Here is a 20,891-nt window from a genome sequence, read left to right as displayed (position 1 = left end):
GCCATATCGGTGGGTGTAAACGGCTGTTTGGGCACGCTGTAGGGCTCAGAAAGGAGGGACGCCATTTGGCTTTTGGAGCACAGATTTTGTCGGTAGTAGCTCTGGCGTTTTGCTGGTATTTCAGTTTATAATGTGAGGGCACATGTAGGCTGGGCAGAGTACATCAGGGGTATAATAAGAGGCTATAATAATGCGGTAAATAAATAATAATTCGCAGATATGTGGCCTTTGTGGCACTTATAAATGGCGCCCAATCTTATCCGCTTTTGGACAATCTGCACATTTTGCATCGCCATATTCTGAGAGCCAGAACTTTTTTTTATTATTTCACCACCGGAGCTGCGTGAGGGCTTATTTGTTGCGGGACAATCTGTAGATTTCATTGGTACCATTCTCACTTTTTATTCCATTTTTCGGCAAGCCGGGTGACCAAAAACCATCAATTCTGATAATGATTTTTATTTATTTTTGACGGCGTTCACCGTGCACTATAAATGACCATTATATTTTATTCTGCGGGTCGGTACGATTACGGTGATACCATATGTATATAGGTTTTTTTATGTTTTGCAGCGTTTGCGCAATAACAACTTATTTAGAAAATAATTTATTTTCTGTGTCGCCATATTCTGAGAGCCATAACGTTTTTATTTTTCAGTCAAAACAGCGGTGTAAGGGCTTGTTTTTTGCGGGACGGGTTGTAGTTTGTATGGTTACTATTTTGGCGTACATGCGACTTTTTGATGACTTTTTATTACATATTTTGGGAGGGGTGGTGACCAAAAAATAGTGATTCGGGCATTGTTTTTCATTTATTTTTTTCGCGGTGTTCACCGTGCGGGAAAAATAATAATATAGTTTCATAGTTGGGGCCGTTACGAACGCGGTGATACCAGATATGTGTACTTTTTTTTTACGTGTTCATTTTTTTTCCTTTAATAAAAGACTTCTTATAGGAAAAAAAGCAGTTCTTGTTTATGTCACTTATAACTTTTTTTTTACACTTTTTTTAAAACATTTTTATTCTTTTTTTTACTTTTTTCACTTGTCCCACTAGGGGACACTTAGACTTGCAGCTCTGATCGCTGCTGGAATACATTACACTACACACGTAGTGTAATGCATTTCAACTGTCATTGTGACGAGACAGTCACACTGACAGGAAGCCTACGACGACCACCCTCCGGGTGGTCCTCATAGGCTTCTGTACATGGCAGCCCAAAAGCCATTGTCCGGCGTCCGGTTGCCATGGGTACCATCGCCAGCCCCCGTGATTTCACATGGGGGCTACCGATCGGAGCTAAACACCTTAATTGTGGCGTTCAAACTCGAACGCCGCAATTAAGGGGTTAACTGCCGAAATCCACGGCGATGGGCCGCTGATCGGCAACGGGGAATGCAGGGCAGACACCCTGCACAGTTAACCGCCGGGCGGCGGTTAACTGTCAAAGCACAGACGTTACTGCACGTCAAGGTGTGTGAACTTACTGCTCAAATTGACGTGCCTTAACGTCAAGGTGCGGGAAGGGGTTAATGTGTTAGTATAAGACAGCACATAAGGATCTAGCAGGATCCCTATGCGCTGAGTAAATGAATGGGGAGGAGTGTATGACGCTGATTGGTCACTGATTGGTCACTAATTGGTTAGCGTCATACACTCCCCTGTACAACGCCCACTTGGTCTTAAAGAGGCTCTGTCACCAGATTCTGAAACCCCTATCTCCTATTGCATGTGATCGGCGCTGCAATGTAGAGAACAGTAACGTATTTTTTTAAAAACGATCATTTTTGGCCAAGTTATGAGCTATTTTATATTTATTTGCAAATTAGCTTTGAAATGGACAACTGGGTGAGGTTTTTTTTCGTATGTCCAACTGGGCGTGTATTGTGTTTTTAACATCTCAGCGTGTTTACTTGTTGTACTAACTGGGCGTTGTGAATTGAAGTGTATGATGCTGACGAATCAGCATCATGCACTTCTCATCGTTCCCACCCAGCTTCTTTCACTAAAGACACACCGCGTGACGTCACCCACAGGTCCTTCAACCTTGTCGTCGGACAAAGAAGATACATCGGCTGAAAGGCGTCCAAAAGGTTAATATGCTCGTCTCTAGGGAGTTTGCTATGATTACCTGCACATGGTGATGCTGCTGCAAATTCAACTGTACGCCTGGAGCTGTGGCGTCTTCTCTCTTCCGACGCCAAAGTTGAAGGACCTGTGGGTGACGTCATCACTCCCAGCCAGCTTCTTTCACTGCAGACACAGCGTGACGTCACCAACAGGTCCTTCAACCTTGGCGTCGGAAGAGAGAAGACGCCACAGCTCCAGGCGTACAGTTGAATTTGCTGCAGGATCACCATGTGCAGGTAAACATAGCAAACTTCCTAGAGACGAGCATATTAACCTTTTGGACGCCTTTCAGCCGATGTATCTTCTTTGTCCGACGACAAGGTTGAAGGACCTGTGGGTGACGTCACACTGTGTGTCTTTAGTGAACGAAGCTGGGTGGGAACGATGAGAAGTGCATGATGCTGATTGGTCACTGATTCATCAGCATCATACACTTCAATTCACAACGCCCAGCTAGTAAAACAAGTAAACACGCCCAGTTGGTAAAAACACAATACACGCCCAGTTGGACATACGAAAAAAAACACGCCCAGTTGTCCATTTCAAAGCTCATTTGCATAAATATAAAATAGCTCATAACTTGGCCAAAAATGATCGTTTTAAAAAAACCAAAACGTTACTGTTCTCTACATTGCAGCGCCGATCACATTATATAGGAGACAGGGCACTTATAATGTGGAGACAGCCTCTTTAACCTGCATGGGGAAAACAAAAAACAAAGGTAGAAACGCAAAAATCGCCGTTTTTTTTTTGGTCACATCGCCTCGTTCACGTCGTTTTTACCGCATGGTGAACGCTGTACAGACGGAACCCAAAAACAATACAAGAATTGTTGTTTTTTTTATTTTTATAACACCGCACAAAACACCTTTACCGCTTCCCAGTAAATCATACGGTACAATAAACGGTGACATTAAAAACGACAACTCGTCCCGCAAAAAAAAAAAAACGCGGAAAAATAAACGTAAGGGAGAAAAAATGAAAATAAAAACTGTCTGCAGCGAGAAGGGTCATATCTTACGTGTTACGACCGCCATATTTAGCTGGGTCTTCAGCTGACTATCTCATGACTATAGACAGAAAAAACCCGGATATAAAGTCATTCATATCATTCACACATATAATAAGAACTGATATTTGTGAACTTATAACCTGCATATACATCTCTTTACTCTTCCCGTCGTTTTTCTTCACATATAAATGAGCCGCAAATTCGAGCCACAACAAAATGGCCGCCGCTTCTACATATATATATATATATATATAGAGCTACTAGGAAATGGCCGCTTTACCCCTACTTTTCCTGCTGCCGAGCGCATGCGTGTTATTATAATGAAGACCCGACGGTACTGTCGCTTGAACAAAGCCGGAAGTTCATCCGTAGCGCTCAGCAGAGCGAGCCAATCACAGACAGGCAGGTAGTCATGTGGGGCATAGAGGGCGGAAGTCCCAGGCAAATGAGCGGAAGTGACGCAAAGGAGGAGAGGATTACTTCCGGGGTGAGTCGATGGAGGCTCAGTGAGTGCTCAGTGTATGTGTCACCTGTGTCATTGTAGTCGGACTCTACTCCATAACGTGTTGTCTCTTTCTGCATTGTAAAGTGTCCCAAGGAGGTGGAAGGGGCTGATACAGCCGGCACTACTTCTTCTACATCAGGACAGTGTTATGGAAGATCTAGATGTTATGGAGTTCCGCGGGTTGCGCCTTTAATTTGATCGCTAAAACTAAAGTCAATATGGTAGATTTACGACTACGCAATTGCGAGAACTCTTGGGTTTGGGTTCCTTGCAATTTTGTTGTCACGGCAACTTGACTCACTTTCACTTTCGTTTCTTTCAATGCCAGGATCGATGGTACACGTGTAGCTTTAGACTAAAGCCGGTTTCACGCAAGTATTACCCCCACCAATTGTGGGAATGGGAATCCCCGACCACCGTTTTGCGTAATTATCTGTTTGGAGGCAGTTGCAATGAGGCGAAGCAGAATAGGCCGCACGCACTGTCGTTATGGAAACAGTATTATATTACTGTACAGCGTCTGCCGTAAAGAGGACAATTTCCCAGAATGCAAATCACCAAAGCAAGCTCTGTGTAGACATTAAACAAGCACGGAGTACTGGGGAATTTGCGCTTTGAAGTGCGCAGAATAGTGAGTGCAGCTCTGGAGTATAATACAGGATGTAACTCCGGATCAGTACGGGATAAGTAATGTAATGTATGTACACAGTGACTCCACCAGCAGAATAGTGAGTGCAGCTCTGGAGTATAATACAGGATGTAACTCAGGATCAGTAATGTAATGTATGTACACAGTGACTCCACCAGCAGAATAGTGAGTGCAGCTCTGGAGTATAATACAGGATGTAACTCCGGATCAGTACGGGATAAGTAATGTAATGTATGTACACAGTGACTCCACCAGCAGAATAGTGAGTGCAGCTCTGGAGTATAATACAGGATGTAACTCAGGATCAGTAATGTAATGTATGTACACAGTGACTCCACCAGCAGAATAGTGAGTGCAGCTCTGGAGTATAATACAGGATGTAACTCAGGATAAGTACAGGATAAGTAATGTAATGTATGTACACAGTGACTCCACCAGCAGAATAGTGAGTGCAGCTCTGGAGTATAATACAGGATGTAACTCAGGATCAGTAATGTAATGTATGTACACAGTGACTCCACCAGCAGAATAGTGAGTGCAGCTCTGGAGTATAATACAGGATGTAACTCAGGATAAGTACAGGATAAGTAATGTAATGTATGTACACAGTGACTCCACCAGCAGAACAGTGAGTGCAGCTCTGGAATATAATACAGGATATAACTCCGGATCAGTACAGGATAAGTAATGTAATGTATGTACACAGTGACTCCACCAGCAGAATAGTGAGTGCAGCTCTGGAGTATAATACAGGATGTAACTCAGGATCAGTACAGGATAAGTAATGTATGTACACAGTGACTCCACCAGCAGAATAGTGAGTGCAGCTCTGGAGTATAATACAGGATGTAACTAGGGATGCACGGTGCATCGAAACTTCGATACTGTTTCGATACTTTGCATCCCTAAACGGTTCGATACCGCTATTTCCTGTATTTCGATACTTCGCTGCGCAGCCGCACAGCTCAGTATAGTAATACATGAATGTATGGGAGCGCGGCTGCGGCTGTGTAATTCAGCCACAGCCCCGCTCCTGAGTCCTGATAACATGTGCGCACGGTCAGGATGATGCGATGTGGCCAGCGCTGTACTTATGAGCGGCGGCACTGGAGACAGAACATGGCGGGCGCTCTGCAAAACACCCCCATGTTCTGTCCTCCGTGCCTGAACCGCCGCTCATTAGTGCAGCGCCGGCCGCTTCTCCTCATGCTGACCGCGCGCGCACTTCCTGTCAGGAGCGGGGCAATGGCTGTATTACACAGCCCCGCTCTATAACGGCGGAGATCAGAGAAACCTCTCATCTCCGCCGTTATTCCCCTGAATGCTGCGATCACAGCTGACTGCAGCATTCAGGAGAAAATGAGAAGGGGGGATGCCCCTGGATCGCGTCACAGGGAATTCCTGTGACGCGATCGAGGGCCATACCATATATGGGCAGACAGCCCAGGGTCTATTGACGGACACCAGGGCTGTCTTACCATATTTCTTGTTGTTAGGACATACCCAAGTATGTCCTAACAACTGCCTTTGTGCTATCCGTCCACAGGCTAATGTACTGGCACATATCTGATATATGTCAGTACATTAAAGTTTAAAAATAAAAGTAAAAACAAAGTATTGTTAAATGTAAAAAAAAGACACATTCACCTTTTTTACAATAAACATTAAAATAAGTCTCAATACATAAAATATTCACACATTCAGTAATGGCGCGCACAACAATTTTTTTGCATTTTTTATGATGTGTACGCTGTAAAAAAATGAAATAAACACGGCTTTCTATCACTTATTAATGTGAGGCACGAGGCGCGATGAATTTACCCTCCATGTTCCTCACATTAATAGTAGTTAACCCCATCATGTACCTCGCACATTAACCCATTATGACTGAGAAACATGATGTATTAATTACTATTAATGTGAGGCGCGTTCAAAATTCATCATCACACCTCGCGCCTCACATCAGAAAACGGAAGAATTTTTTTTTTTTATTACTGTTGGCAAAAGTATCGAAATTGGTATCGAAATCGCAATACTAAACGAAGTATCGGTATCGAAGTCCAAATTCTGGTATCGTGACATCCCTAGATGTAACTCAGGATCAGTACAGGATAAGTAATGTAATGTATGTACACAGTGACTCCACCAGCAGAATAGTGAGTGCAGCTCTGGAGTATAATACAAGATGTAACTCAGGATCAGTACAGGATAAGTAATGTAATGTATGTACACAGTGACTCCACCAGCAGAATAGTGAGTGCAGCTCTGGAGTATAATACAGGATGTAACTCAGGATCAGTACAGGATAAGTAATGTAATGTATGTACACAGTGACTCCACCAGCAGAACAGTGAGTGCAGCTCTGGAGTATAATACAGGATAAGTAATGTCATGTATGTACACAGTGACTCCACCAGCAGAATAGTGAGTGCAGATCTGGAGTATAATACATGATGTAACTCAGGATCAGTACAGGATAAATAATGTAATGTATGTACACAGTAACTCCACCAGCAGAATAGTGAGTGCAGCTCTGCAGTATAATACAGGATGTAACTCAGGATCAGTACAGGATAAGTAATGTATGTACACAGTGACTCCACCAGCAGAATAGTGAGTGCAGCTCTGGAGTATAATACAGGATATAACTCAGGATCAGTACAGGATAAGTAATGTAATGTATGTACACAGTGACTCCACCAGCAGAATAGTGAGTGCAGCTCTGGAGTATAATACAGGATATAACTCAGGATTAGTATAGGATAAGTAATGTAATGTATGTACACAGTGACTCCACCAGCAGAATAGTGAGTGCAGCTCTGGAGTATAATACAGGATGTAACTCAGGATAAGTAATGTATGTACACAGTGACTCCACCAGCAGAATAGTGAGTGCAGCTCTGGAGTATAATACAGGATGTAACTCAGGATCAGTAATGTAATGTATGTACACAGTGACTCCACCAGCAGAATAGTGAGTGCAGCTCTGGAGTATAATACAGGATGTAACTCAGGATAAGTACAGGATAAGTAATGTAATGTATGTACACAGTGACTCCACCAGCAGAATAGTGAGTGCAGCTCTGCAGTATAATACAGGATATAACTCAGGATCAGTACAGGATAAGTAATGTATGTACACAGTGACTCCACCAGCAGAATAGTGAGTGCAGCGCTGGAGTATAATACAGGATATAACTCAGGATCAGTACAGGATAAGTAATGTAATGTATGTACACAGTGACTCCACCAGCAGAATAGTGAGTGCAGCTCTGCAGTATAATACAGGATATAACTCAGGATCAGTACAGGATAAGTAATGTATGTACACAGTGACTCCACCAGCAGAATAGTGAGTGCAGCTCTGGAGTATAATACAGGATGTGACTCAGGATCAGTACAGGATAAGTAATGTATGTACACAGTGAATCCACCAGCAGAATAGCGACTGCAGCTCTGGAGTATAATACAGGATGTGACTCAGGATCAGTACAGGATAAGTACTGTAATGTATGTACACAGTGACTCCACCAGCAGAATAGTGAGTGCAGCTCTGGAGTATAATACAGGATGTAACTCAGGATCAGTACAGGATAAGTAATGTAATGTATGTACACAGTGACTCCACCAGCAGAATAGTGAGTGCAGCTCTGGAGTATAATACAGGATATAACTCCGGATCAGTACAGGATAAGTAATGTAATGTATGTACACAGTGACTCCACCAGCAGAATAGTGAGTGCAGCTCTGGAGTATAATACAGGATATAACTCAGGATCAGTACAGGATAAGTAATGTATGTGCACAGTGACTCCACCAGCAGAATAGTGAGTGCAGCTCTGGAGTATAATACAGGATATAACTCAGGATCAGTACAGGATAAGTAATGTAATGTATGTACACAGTGACTCCACCAGCAGAATAGTGAGTGCAGCTCTGGAGTATAATACAGGATATAACTCAGGATCAGTACAGGATAAGTAATGTAATGTATGTACACAGTGACTCCACCAGCAGAATAGTGAGTGCAGCTCTGGAGTATAATACAGGATATAACTCAGGATCAGTACAGGATAAGTAATGTAATGTATGTACACAGTGACTCCACCAGCAGAATAGTGAGTGCAGCTCTGGAGTATAATACAGGATATAACTCAGGATTAGTATAGGATAAGTAATGTAATGTATGTACACAGTGACTCCACCAGCAGAATAGTGAGTGCAGCTCTGGAGTATAATACAGGATGTAACTCAGGATAAGTAATGTATGTACACAGTGACTCCACCAGCAGAATAGTGAGTGCAGCTCTGGAGTATAATACAGGATGTAACTCAGGATCAGTAATGTAATGTATGTACACAGTGACTCCACCAGCAGAATAGTGAGTGCAGCTCTGGAGTATAATACAGGATGTAACTCAGGATAAGTACAGGATAAATAATGTAATGTATGTACACAGTAACTCCACCAGCAGAATAGTGAGTGCAGCTCTGCAGTATAATACAGGATGTAACTCAGGATCAGTACAGGATAAGTAATGTATGTACACAGTGACTCCACCAGCAGAATAGTGAGTGCAGCTCTGCAGTATAATACAGGATATAACTCAGGATCAGTACAGGATAAGTAATGTATGTACACAGTGACTCCACCAGCAGAATAGTGAGTGCAGCGCTGGAGTATAATACAGGATATAACTCAGGATCAGTACAGGATAAGTAATGTAATGTATGTACACAGTGACTCCACCAGCAGAATAGTGAGTGCAGCTCTGGAGTATAATACAGGATATAACTCCGGATCAATACAGGATAAGTAATGTAATGTATGTACACAGTGACTCCACCAGCAGAATAGTGAGTGCAGCTCTGGAGTATAATACAGGATGTAACTCAGGATAAGTACAGGATAAGTAATGTAATGTATGTACACAGTGACTCCACCAGCAGAATAGTGAGTGCAGCTCTGCAGTATAATACAGGATATAACTCCGGATCAGTACAGGATAAGTAATGTATGTACACAGTGACTCCACCAGCAGAATAGTGAGTGCAGCGCTGGAGTATAATACAGGATATAACTCAGGATCAGTACAGGATAAGTAATGTAATGTATGTACACAGTGACTCCACCAGCAGAATAGTGAGTGCAGCTCTGCAGTATAATACAGGATATAACTCAGGATCAGTACAGGATAAGTAATGTATGTACACAGTGACTCCACCAGCAGAATAGTGAGTGCAGCTCTGGAGTATAATACAGGATGTAACTCCGGATCAGTACAGGATAAGTAATGTATGTACACAGTGACTCCACCAGCAGAATAGTGAGTGCAGCTCTGGAGTATAATACAGGATGTGACTCAGGATCAGTACAGGATAAGTAATGTATGTACACAGTGAATCCACCAGCAGAATAGCGACTGCAGCTCTGGAGTATAATACAGGATGTGACTCAGGATCAGTACAGGATAAGTAATGTATGTACACAGTGACTCCACCAGCAGAATAGTGAGTGCAGCTCTGGAGTATAATACAGGATGTGACTCAGGATCAATACAGGATAAGTAATGTAATGTATGTACACAGTGACTCCACCAGCAGAATAGTGAGTGCAGCTCTGGAGTATAATACAGGATGTAACTCAGGATCAGTACAGGATAAGTAATGTAATGTATGTACACAGTGACTCCACCAGCAGAATAGTGAGTGCAGCTCTGGAGTATAATACAGGATATAACTCCGGATCAGTACAGGATAAGTAATGTAATGTATGTACACAGTGACTCCACCAGCAGAATAGTGAGTGCAGCTCTGGAGTATAATACAGGATATAACTCAGGATCAGTACAGGATAAGTAATGTATGTGCACAGTGACTCCACCAGCAGAATAGTGAGTGCAGCTCTGGAGTATAATACAGGATATAACTCAGGATCAGTACAGGATAAGTAATGTAATGTATGTGCACAGTGACTCCACCAGCAGAATAGTGAGTGCATCTCTGGAGTATAATACAGGATGTAACTCAGGATTAGTATAGGATAAGTAATGTAATGTATGTGCACAGTGACTCTACCAGCAGAATAGTGAGTGCAGCTCTGGAGTATAATGCAGGATGTAACTCATGATCAGTACAGGATAAGTAATGTACTGTATGTACACAGTGAGTGCAGCTCTGGAGTATAATACAGGATATAACTCAGGATCAGTACAGGATAAGTAATGTAATGTATGTGCACAGTGACTCCACCAGCAGAATAGTGTGTGCAGCTCTGGAGTATAATACAGGATGTAACTTAGGATAAGTAATGTATGTACACAGTGACTCCACCAGCAGAATAGTGAGTGCAGCTCTGGAGTATAATACAGGATGTAACTCCGGATCAATACAGGATAAGTAATGTAATGTATGTACACAGTGACTCCACCAGCAGAATAGTGAGTGCAGCTCTGGAGTATAATACAGGATAAGTAATGTCATGTATGTACACAGTGACTCCACCAGCAGAATAGTGAGTGCAGATCTGGAGTATAATACATGATGTAACTCAGGATCAGTACAGGATAAGTAATGTATGTACACAGTGACTCCACCAGCAGAATAGTGAGTGCAGCTCTGGAGTATAATACAGGATGTAACTCCGGATCAATACAGGATAAGTAATGTAATGTATGTACACAGTGACTCCACCAGCAGAATAGTGAGTGCAGCTCTGGAGTATAATACAGGATATAACTCAGGATCAGTACAGGATAAGTAATGTAATGTATGTACACAGTGACTCCACCAGCAGAAGAGTGAGTGCAGCTCTGCAGTATAATACAGGATGTAACTCAGGATCAGTACAGGATAAGTAATGTATGTACACAGTGACTCCACCAGCAGAATAGTGAGTGCAGCTCTGGAGCATAATACAGGATGTTTACTCAGCTTTTGTTTTTTACACTATACCTTTACATAAGATTTAAGTTTTGCTTTTTTTCAAAGGCGGACATACCTATTAACCAGCTGGCCAAAGTCACAAAATGGTTAAGAACCCTCTGCTTTACATCAACTGGTTACTGAAAAGCATTAGATTCATAACAGTAACATTTTATTATTTTTCAGTACATGATCTTGCCTGCTAAAGTCTACTGTAACACAGACAATGGTCCTCTGCCTGACCAACTCATCAGGGATGGGCAGAGGTCGAAAAGCGATGACCGAGAGTATCTTAAAACTCGCCTTGGAGATCATCTCCCTGCTGACTGGAGAGGTGGGAAATAATCTTACATGGCATCTCTTTTAGTTAAAGAGTCTCTGTCACCAGTTTATAAGTGCCCTCTCTCCTACATAATGTGATCGGGGCTGTAATGTAGAGAACAGCAGTGGTTTTTATTTTGAAAAACGATCATTTTTTAGCTAGTTTTGAGCTAGTTTAGATTTATGCGAATGAGTTTCTCAATGGACAACTGGGCGTGTTTTTACTTTTTACCAACTGGGCGTTGTACAGAGGAGTGTATGAGGCTGACCAATGAGTGACCTATCAGTGACCAATCAGTGTCCTACACTTCACATTGTTCCAGCCCAGCTTCTGTCACTGCACAATCACACTGTGCTGTGGATCATGCTGGGCTGGAACAATGAGAAGTGTAGGACACTGATTGGTCACTGATAGGTCACTGATTGGTCAGCGTCATACACTCCTCTGTACAACACCCAGTTGGTAAAAAGTAAAAACACGCCCAGTTGTCCATTGAGAAACTCATTCGCATAAATCTAAACTAGCTCAAAACTAGCTAAAAAATGATCGTTTTTCAAAATAAAAACCACTGCTGTTCTCTACATTACAGCCCCGATCACATTATGTAGGAGAGAGGGCACTTATAAACTGGTGACAGAGACTCTTTAAATGGGTTCATGACCAGAAAGGTGCGGGATTCTGGAAATTCTTATCTTTAGATAAAACAGGAAAGGTTACTAAAGAGATTTGTGATTCTGGAAAATGTACAGTCTCCTGTTCTATCATTGACTGTCTCCATAAACAGGATTACATAAATGGGAAGAAGACGTCTGGTGAGCGTGTGACCCCCAGCACGGGAGGATGGAGCAGGACCCAGAGCCCCATCACAGAGCCTCCACCTCACTCACTGATCCATGAGAGAAACAACAATGAGACGATCCTGGACCTCACCCACAAGATCATCGAGCTGCTGACTGGAGAGGTGACACTGCCGGCAATGCTGGGACATTATATAATAACACAAGGTATAATGTGTCTGGGTGATGACTGTATCATTGTGTGTCAGGTTCCTATAAGATGTCAGGATGTCGCCGTCTATTTCTCCATGGAGGAGTGGGAGTATATAGAAGAACACAAGGATCTGTACGAGGAGGTCATGATGGAATACCACCGGCCCCTCACCTCACCGGGTAAGAGGGATCTGTACAAGGAGGTCATGATGGAGGACCACTGGAACTGCACACCACCGGGTAAGAGGGATCTGTACAAGGACGTCATGATGGAGGACCACCAGAACCGCACACCACCGGGTAAGAGGGATCTGTACAAGGACGTCATGATGGAGGACCAACGGAACCATACACCACCGGGTAAGAGGGATCTGCACAAGGACGTCATGATGGAGGACCACCGGAACCGCACACCACCGGGTAAGAGGGATCTGTACAAGGACGTCATGATGGAGGACCACCGGAACCGCACATCACCGGGTAAGTGGAGACTTATATTGATTTGTGGAGAAGAGAGCGGTTTTAGGGTATTCCATTTTTTTTTTAAAAGCAGAGTGAAGTTCAGGTCATAGAAGTTGTTCCTATTGCAGCTGAGCTTTGTGCCCAGATAGGTAATGTCTATAGGTGGCCATTTAATATTTACAGTTGATTCGGTTCTGAATTGGAATAAATTAATTCCCAGAGCTTCCAACTTGTTCAAATTTATCTTAAAATTTGAAAGGAAGCCGAAATTCATCAAACATTTGCATAATCACAGGAAATCTTTTTTCTGTATTGGTCGTGACGACCAGCAAGTCGTCCACAAATCCGGCATTTCTTTGATGAGTGTCTTCAATGTCAATACCTGAGATTTCAAGGCATTGCCTAATAGTCTGGATTAGCGCCTCCAGTATATATATGAACAAGAGTGGGAATAGCGGGGCCCCTGTCTGGTTCCATTCAGGGGTTTGGAATTAGGAGGTAAGTGAGCCATTTAGCTAACCCAGCTGTGGGTTACGTTTGAAGTATAGCGCTGGAGAGGGGTAAGGGAAATCGGTAATAGTGAAGGGTTGCTTGCATGAAAATCCATCCTGTCAAAGGCCTTTTCCGCCTTCCTTATGTATTACGGATATGTGGGCGACAAGAGGCCGGGGGGATGTGGAGTCCTTCAACACTAAGGTGTTCAGGAGAGGGGGTTCAAAGGAGGCGAGAAAAGTTTTGTAGTACTGAATGGAAATCCCGTCGGGTCCAGGGCTCTTGCCAGACGGGCACTTTGACAGGATGGACTTTAGCGGTGACGGTAGAGATGAGCGTGGTTTTCTGCGTCGCTGACCGTTTCAGGGAGTTTTAGTTTGGCAAGAAAATTTCTCTTATCAAGACGTCTTGCTTCTTTTAAAGTCTCGGTTTCCCGGGGGCTTAGTTGATGTAGGTTCTTATAATATTATAGGGATTTGGATGAAATCATGTCAGTATCGTTAGTTTCCTGCCCGTTGAGGTCTTCGAGAGAGAGTATATATGTCCGTGCTTTCCATTTGCGTCATGTGATCATCACATATATACAATATATTCAGTCGCTGCGTGTTTTCCTACAGGCGGATCTAGTATGAGAAATCCACCAGAGAGATGTCCCCGTCCTCCGTATTACCAGGAAGATCGCAATGGCCCAGAGAATCATCAGGTAGATGAAGCCGTCGCCATGTATTTTGTGTAGAGGACCTGCGTGGACGACTTCTTCTTCAGCCTCTGTCCAGTATCTTGGGCAACAGAAATTATGTTAAAGGGTAACTAAACGTTCAGCAAACTTCTGACATGTCAGACGTTTTCATCGCTGGGGGTCTGAGCATTGAGACCCTCACTGATCGCTAAAACAAAGCAGCAGAATTGCTCGTGTGAACGCTGAGCCGCTTTGTTTCTGTTTGGCTTTTCTCGGAAAGCCGATGTAGCGGTGACATAGACTTTCTATTGAGTCCGTACAACAACTGCTCGGCTTTCCGAGAAAAGCCGAAAAGAAAGCAAGCGGCTCAGCGCTCACGGCGCTTCGTTTTTGTGATCGGTGGGGGTCTAGTGCTCAGACCCCCAGCGATCAAAACCTCTGACATGTCAGAAGTTTCATAGTACGGTAAAAAAAAATACACATGTCCATCAAGTTCAACCAAGGGATGGAAAGAGGGAAGGGATGAAACAACATTTTTACACATTGATAAGTTGTTTGAACGTTTAGTTACCCTGTAAGAAATACTAATATTTTTACTCGTCTTTGGGGTTAATAGTTACAAAAAATATCGAGGTTCTTAAAGAGGCTCTGTCACCAGATTTAGCAACCCCTATCTGCTATTGCATGTGATCGGCGCTGCAATGTAGATTACAGTAACGTTTTTATTTTAAAAAAACTAGCATTTTTGGCCAAGTTATGACCATTTTTGTAGTTATGCAAATGAGGCTTGCAAAAGTCCAAGTGGGTGTATTTAAAAGTAAAAGTCCAAATGGGCGTGTATTAGGTGCGTACATAGTTACATAGTTACATAGTTACATAGTTAGTACGGCTGAAAAAAGACACATGTCCATCAAGTTCAACCAAGGGAAGGGAAAAGGGAAGGAAAAATTTCTACACATAGGAGCTAATATTTTTTTGTTCTAGGAAATTATCTAACCCTTTTTTAAAGCCATCTACTGTCCCTGCTGTGACCAGCTCCTGCGGTAGGCTATTCCATAAATTCACAGTTCTCACTGTAAAGAAGCCTTGTCGCCTCTGCAGCTTGAACCTTTTTTTCTCCAGACGGAGGGAGTGCCCCCTTGTTTTTTGAGGGGGTTTTACAAGGAACAGGATTTCACCATATTTTTTGTATGTGCCATTAATATATTTATATAAGTTAATCATGTCCCCCCTTAGTCGTCTTTTTTCAAGGCTAAATAGGTTTAATTCTTTCAATCTTTCCTCATAACTTAAATTCTCCATGCCCCTTATTAGCTTCGTTGCTCTTCTTTGTATTTTTTCCAACTCCAGGGCATCCTTTCTATGAACTGGAGCCCAGAACTGAACTGCATATTCTAGATGAGGCCTCACTAATGCTTTGTAAAGTGGCATTATTACATCCCTGTCCCGCGAGTCCATGCCTCTTTTAATACACGACAATATCCTGCTGGCCTTTGAAGCAGCTGATTGACACTGCATGCTGTTATTGAGTTTATGATTTACAAGTACACCCAGATCCTTCTCAACAAGTGAATCCGCCAGTGTAGCGCCCCCTAGGACATATGATGCATGCAGGTTGTTGGTACCAAGATGCATAACTTTACATTTATCTACATTAAACTTCATTTGCCAAGTGGACGCCCAAACACTTAGTTTGTTTAAATCTGCCTGTAATTCATGAACATCTTCCATAGTCTGAACTTTATTACATAGCTTGGTGTCATCTGCAAAAATAGAAATAGTGCTATTAATCCCTTCCTCTATATCATTAATAAATAAGTTGAATAATAGTGGTCCCAGCACTGAACCCTGGGGTACACCACTTATAACCGGGGACCATTCAGAGAAGGTAAGCTACTTACCTGCAAACGCTGATGCTGCTGCAGAATCAACTGTAGCCTCTGGTGCCGGTGTCCTCGCTCGTCTGACACGATGCAGGACCTGTGAGTGACGTCACAGCGTGATCTCTCGAGAACACGGCTGTGTCTGCACTGCCAGAAGCTGGGCGTTCTGAAGAGAAGTGGATGATACTTCTCTTCAGAGCGCCCAGCTAGTAAAAGTATTAAAAACGCCCCGATGTACGCACCTAATACACGCCCACTTGGACTTTTACTTTTAAACACACCCACTTGGACTTTTTTGCAAGCCTCATTTGCATAACTACAAAAATGGTCATAACTTGGCCAAAAATGCTCGTTTTTTTTAAAATAAAAATGTTACTGTAATCTACATTGCAGCGCCGATCTGCTGCAATAGCAGATAGGGGTTGCAAAATCTGGTGACAGAGCCTCTTTAACACGCTCTGCCAGACTTCTCCAAATATCTGGTGAATTGTACTTTGTATGATCCAAATGGTGAAACAGGGTGAAGATCTGATTGATATTAAAGTTGAAGTTGTGGAGGAGGAAGAAGAAGAAACGTATGTGACGAGTGATCAGCCGTGTAAGGAGGAGGAGGAGATTCTTCTAGAGATTGGCCCAGGTGAGTAACGACCATGAAATGTTCCTTCGGAAGCATGGCTGAGACAGATTTTGGAAGGAATTATAAAGTGGAATCTAAGCACCTGGAACGCACAAAGCAGTAATGGCAGCAGGTTTATCTATCCAGAGGCCTCCGAAGGCACAACTGTGACTGGTTACAGAGTAGTAGCGGTATGTTAGGGAGTAGGAGAGAAGTTCTCCATTGCGCTCACACATGGAATCGGTGCGGTTCTGTGGCAGAAGATGGTCAAAGCATGATCATCCAAATTTATCTAGACCCCCTTCCCGACCGCCCATTGACTTTTGACGGTGGGGGAGGTCCCAAGGCTTATGAGCCGCCCCATTTGCCATACTTGCAGGGCGTTTTATATTTCCCCATTAATTTTAAGAGGACATCTGGCTACAGCCTTTTTGTAAAAACGGCAGGAATAACGAGGTATTTTTTCTAAAAACGCTGTGTGTGAAGCCACCCTTAATAAGCTTTCAAATGATTGCAGTTACTGGTGAGCTGGACTTCAAATACGGACAGAAATAGGACCTGTTCTATAATTTCGAAACGGACATACGGATCTGGGAAAAAAAACAACGGATGTGTCCATAGCCCATAGAAATGAATGGTTCAGTATGCTCTCCGCCAAAAAAAAACAAATATAGGTAGGACACAATCGTGTGCATGAGCCCTAAGGACAAATAATACCTTTACTGGGGTCCCTCCTCAGATTCTCACCGAGCTCAATCATGTCCTTTCTGGATGCCAGTCCTCTAAGGACAGACAACCCTTCTATCTCCAACTGGTCCACAGGTCACCTGCTTCCTGCATGACACGGACAGCACTTCCCTGCTGTGAGCTCTCCTCGAGTGGACTAGGGATGAGTGTAGTCAAGGTCCTTTTCAATCCTGTTTTTGGGTCACTCTCCAGCGCCCACTAGCTTCACACCCTCCCATTTCCTCCCCCTCAGCTCACCATTTATGAGGACAAGGCACCCTATGATAATGTCCTTCTTCAAACGACTTATCTTGTACAATGTTTTGTATTTTTTTGACATATAAAATATTTTTTTTACTTCCAGCGGGTGACTACAGCAAAGGTTTGAAGGGAAATCTCTCCAGTTTTCCAGATTGTGAAGTAGAAATAAAAAATATCACGCGCGACTCCAGAGGCGAAAAGACCATTATACAAATGATTTATCCAGGACACAACAGCGGAGATCTGTCATCTGATCCTTCTCACCAAGAGCCACTTTCTCCTCATAGATCACATATACTTACAGAACACACAGGTTATCCAGGGAGTGACTTATTTCCTAGATCAGATTTGAGGAAAAGTTTTACGCATACTCTTAATTATCAGAGAACGCCTTTGGACCTCAAGGACCTTCCATCTTCTGAATATAGGAAATGTCCTATGCACAATGCCTGTTGTTGTAATCATCTGAAGAGTCATAAAGTTTTGAAGACGTTTTTATGTTCACTATGTGGAAAAAGTTTTACCCGGAAATCAAATCTTTTTCACCATCAGAGAATTCACAAAGGAGAGAGGCCATTTTCCTGTCCAGAATGTGGTAAATGTCTTGCTAACAAATCAAATCTTGTTAAGCATCAGAAAATTCACACCGGGGAGAAACCATATTCATGTTCTGAATGTGGGAAAAGTTTTGCCAAGAAATCAGATGTTGTGAAACATCGGAGGTTCCACACGGGGGAGAAGCCATTTTCGTGTTTAGAATGCGGGAAAGGTTTTGCCAACAAAACGAATCTTAATGGACACCAGAGAATTCACACCGGGGAGAAGCCATTTTCATGTTCCGAATGTGGGAAGTGTTTTTCCCAGAAATCGGTTCTAGTTCAGCATCAGATAATTCACACAGGGGAGAGGCCGTTTTCATGTTCGGAATGCGGAAAATGTTTTAACAAAAAATCAAGACTAGTTCACCATCAGAAAATTCACACAGGGGAGAAACCATTTTCATGTTCCGAATGTGGGAACTGTTATACTCAGAGATCATTTCTTGTTCGGCACCAGAGGATTCACACGGGGCACAAGCTGTTTTCATGTTCTGAATGCGAGAAATGTTTCACCCAGAAATCAGATCTTGTTGACCATCAAAGAATTCACACCGGGGAGAGGCCTTTTTTATGTCGTGAATGCGGGAAATGTTTTACAAAAAAATCGAGCCTAGTTCAGCATGAGAGAACTCACACAGAGGAGAAGCCGTTTTCGTGTTCAGAATGCGGAAATAGTTTTACCCAGAAATCATATCTTGTTCGACATCAGAGAATTCACAAACTAGAGAAGCCATTTTCATGTTCAGAATGTGGGAAAGGTTTTACCCAGAAAGCAGGTCTCATCGGACACCTTAAAACTCACGCAGGGGAGACACCGGTTTCACATTCAGAGTTTGATAAATTGGTTCCTGAGAAATCAGATCTGATCGATCATCAGAAAAATCACACAAAATAGAAAATTAGAAGCCGTTTTCTGATTTTAATGATTAAGGGTGGTAAGTCCAGATCTGAGACGCTGAAAACGATAAGATTGTAAACTAGAAAAATTCAAGTTCCACAGATTATCCTGCATTGTTGATCCAGAGGAAGGCAAAAACATCACCCTCCTGAGTGTTGCTGCCGAGCAGCCTAGTTTTAGGTGGAAAAAAAATTCTTCCTGACTGGCAATCAGAATAAAGCCCTTGGTCAATGACTCTAACAACACAGCTAAAACTTGCTCCATATCTGTATTTATAGAGGAGACCATGTTGCTGGTTTTCTTGCCCCTTAAAGGGAACCGGTCACGTTAAACATGTCCTTCTGTGGGCTGAATGTTCTATAACAGAAGAAGCTCCGCAGACGGATACATAGTTTTGTGCAAAAAGATTTAGAATAAACCCAGAATTGTTTTAAATCCCTGCTCACTGTGGGTTAAAGAGACGAGTGGGCGGTCTTAGCCACAGAAATAGCTGTCAATCACTGAGTAGGACCGCCCACTGGACTCAAGGCCAGAGTTGGCAGTGATTTAAATCTAATGACAGGAGTAATTTTGTGTGTCTTCGCACACATCCATATGTATCAATCTTCTCTTTCACATGCTGCCTGCAGATCGGAATGCATGTTTGATGTGACCGGTTCCCTTTAAGTTCACTACCTCTCAAACTGAATGGTTAGTGGGCAGTTTCTGCCCGGTGCCATCAGCTTTGCCGCCAGACGGCATGCGACGGTTCTCGATCTGGCTATGGACACCAGTCAGGTGCACAACTTTGCCATCGCTTATCTGTGAACCAGCCCTTAGTCATGACCACCTTCATGCAACTTTGTAACTGTTTTTTTTTTTTTGTAAAAAATTGCATGGAATTTCAACAGTCTGATTAAAAATTCTAACGCAAGCAGACCCACCAAAAATGCAAGGTGTGCAAAGTTCACAGCCGAATACCCATCTCGTTTTTGAAAAAGACACTCGGCACATGGTGGAAATGCCACCTAGCACTTTACACTCATGCGGCTTTTATGCAATTGTCATCAAGGTGTAACCTTAGAAATAGAAATTCATTTTTGTGGCTAAAAGTCTGACTGAAAGAGAGTCTTAGGCCACGTTCACACTGCACCGATGTGTCGTAGGCAAATCCATTGTGGTGTTTTTAGAAGCTGGTGAATTACCCCCATTCTAAATCAAAGGAGTAATCAGTGGCTTGCAGTAATAGTGAACATGATGACTGAATCCACATGATTGAATGTGGCCTTCGACGCACAACTCCTAAAAATCAAAGTTCAAGATGATAAATCGAGCAGATCTCGTTAGACACTTTTCCTTATACAATTTTTGGGCTGGCTTAGTTTTTTGCACCGCAATTCTGGCGCATTTCGGCACGTTTTTACCCGTGTCCCCTTTTCTAGACACTTTTGGAAAGTGTTTAGTGGGGCGCAAACATCTGTTCCTTTTGGCGCAAATCAATTATAATTTTTGCGAAACGGATTTCCACCCAACACGCAACTTCATATAATCACAAAAATCTGTTTTTAAGCAGCAAATAAAAAAAAGTGGCTTAGACACCTTGAAGAATGAGTGCACCCCCCCCCCCCACGCCACGTAGTTTACCCCCTTCATGCAACTTTTTGAAACCATAAAGAAAAAAAAATACATTTTGTGACTAACAGCAGTGGTTATGTTCACAAAAATGCTGGAAAAGCAGGAATGCGACATCTGGTCATCACATGA

The 20,891-nt window shown here is 42.9% G+C and overlaps 1 protein-coding gene across 1 annotated transcript in view; it reads left to right on the top strand.

Annotated features, from left to right (window-relative positions):
• Window positions 1-3,616: 3,616 nt before the first annotated feature.
• Window positions 3,617-20,891, top strand: part of LOC142721923 (uncharacterized) — a 58,119-nt gene continuing 40,844 nt past the window's right edge. The window contains exons 1-7 of the mRNA XM_075848868.1: window positions 3,617-3,662; window positions 11,408-11,555; window positions 12,328-12,504; window positions 12,589-13,012; window positions 14,104-14,189; window positions 16,568-16,685; window positions 17,755-19,006. Of these exons, the coding sequence (XP_075704983.1) occupies window positions 11,448-11,555; window positions 12,328-12,504; window positions 12,589-13,012; window positions 14,104-14,189; window positions 16,568-16,685; window positions 17,755-19,006 (2,165 nt within the window). The 5' untranslated portion in view covers window positions 3,617-3,662; window positions 11,408-11,447. The remainder of the gene's footprint in view (window positions 3,663-11,407; window positions 11,556-12,327; window positions 12,505-12,588; window positions 13,013-14,103; window positions 14,190-16,567; window positions 16,686-17,754; window positions 19,007-20,891) is intronic.

Source organism: Rhinoderma darwinii, unplaced genomic scaffold, assembly GCF_050947455.1.
Source record: "Rhinoderma darwinii isolate aRhiDar2 unplaced genomic scaffold, aRhiDar2.hap1 Scaffold_529, whole genome shotgun sequence".
NCBI classification, from domain to species: Eukaryota; Metazoa; Chordata; class Amphibia; order Anura; family Rhinodermatidae; genus Rhinoderma; species Rhinoderma darwinii.
This window is presented reverse-complemented; position numbering and strand designations above follow the sequence as displayed.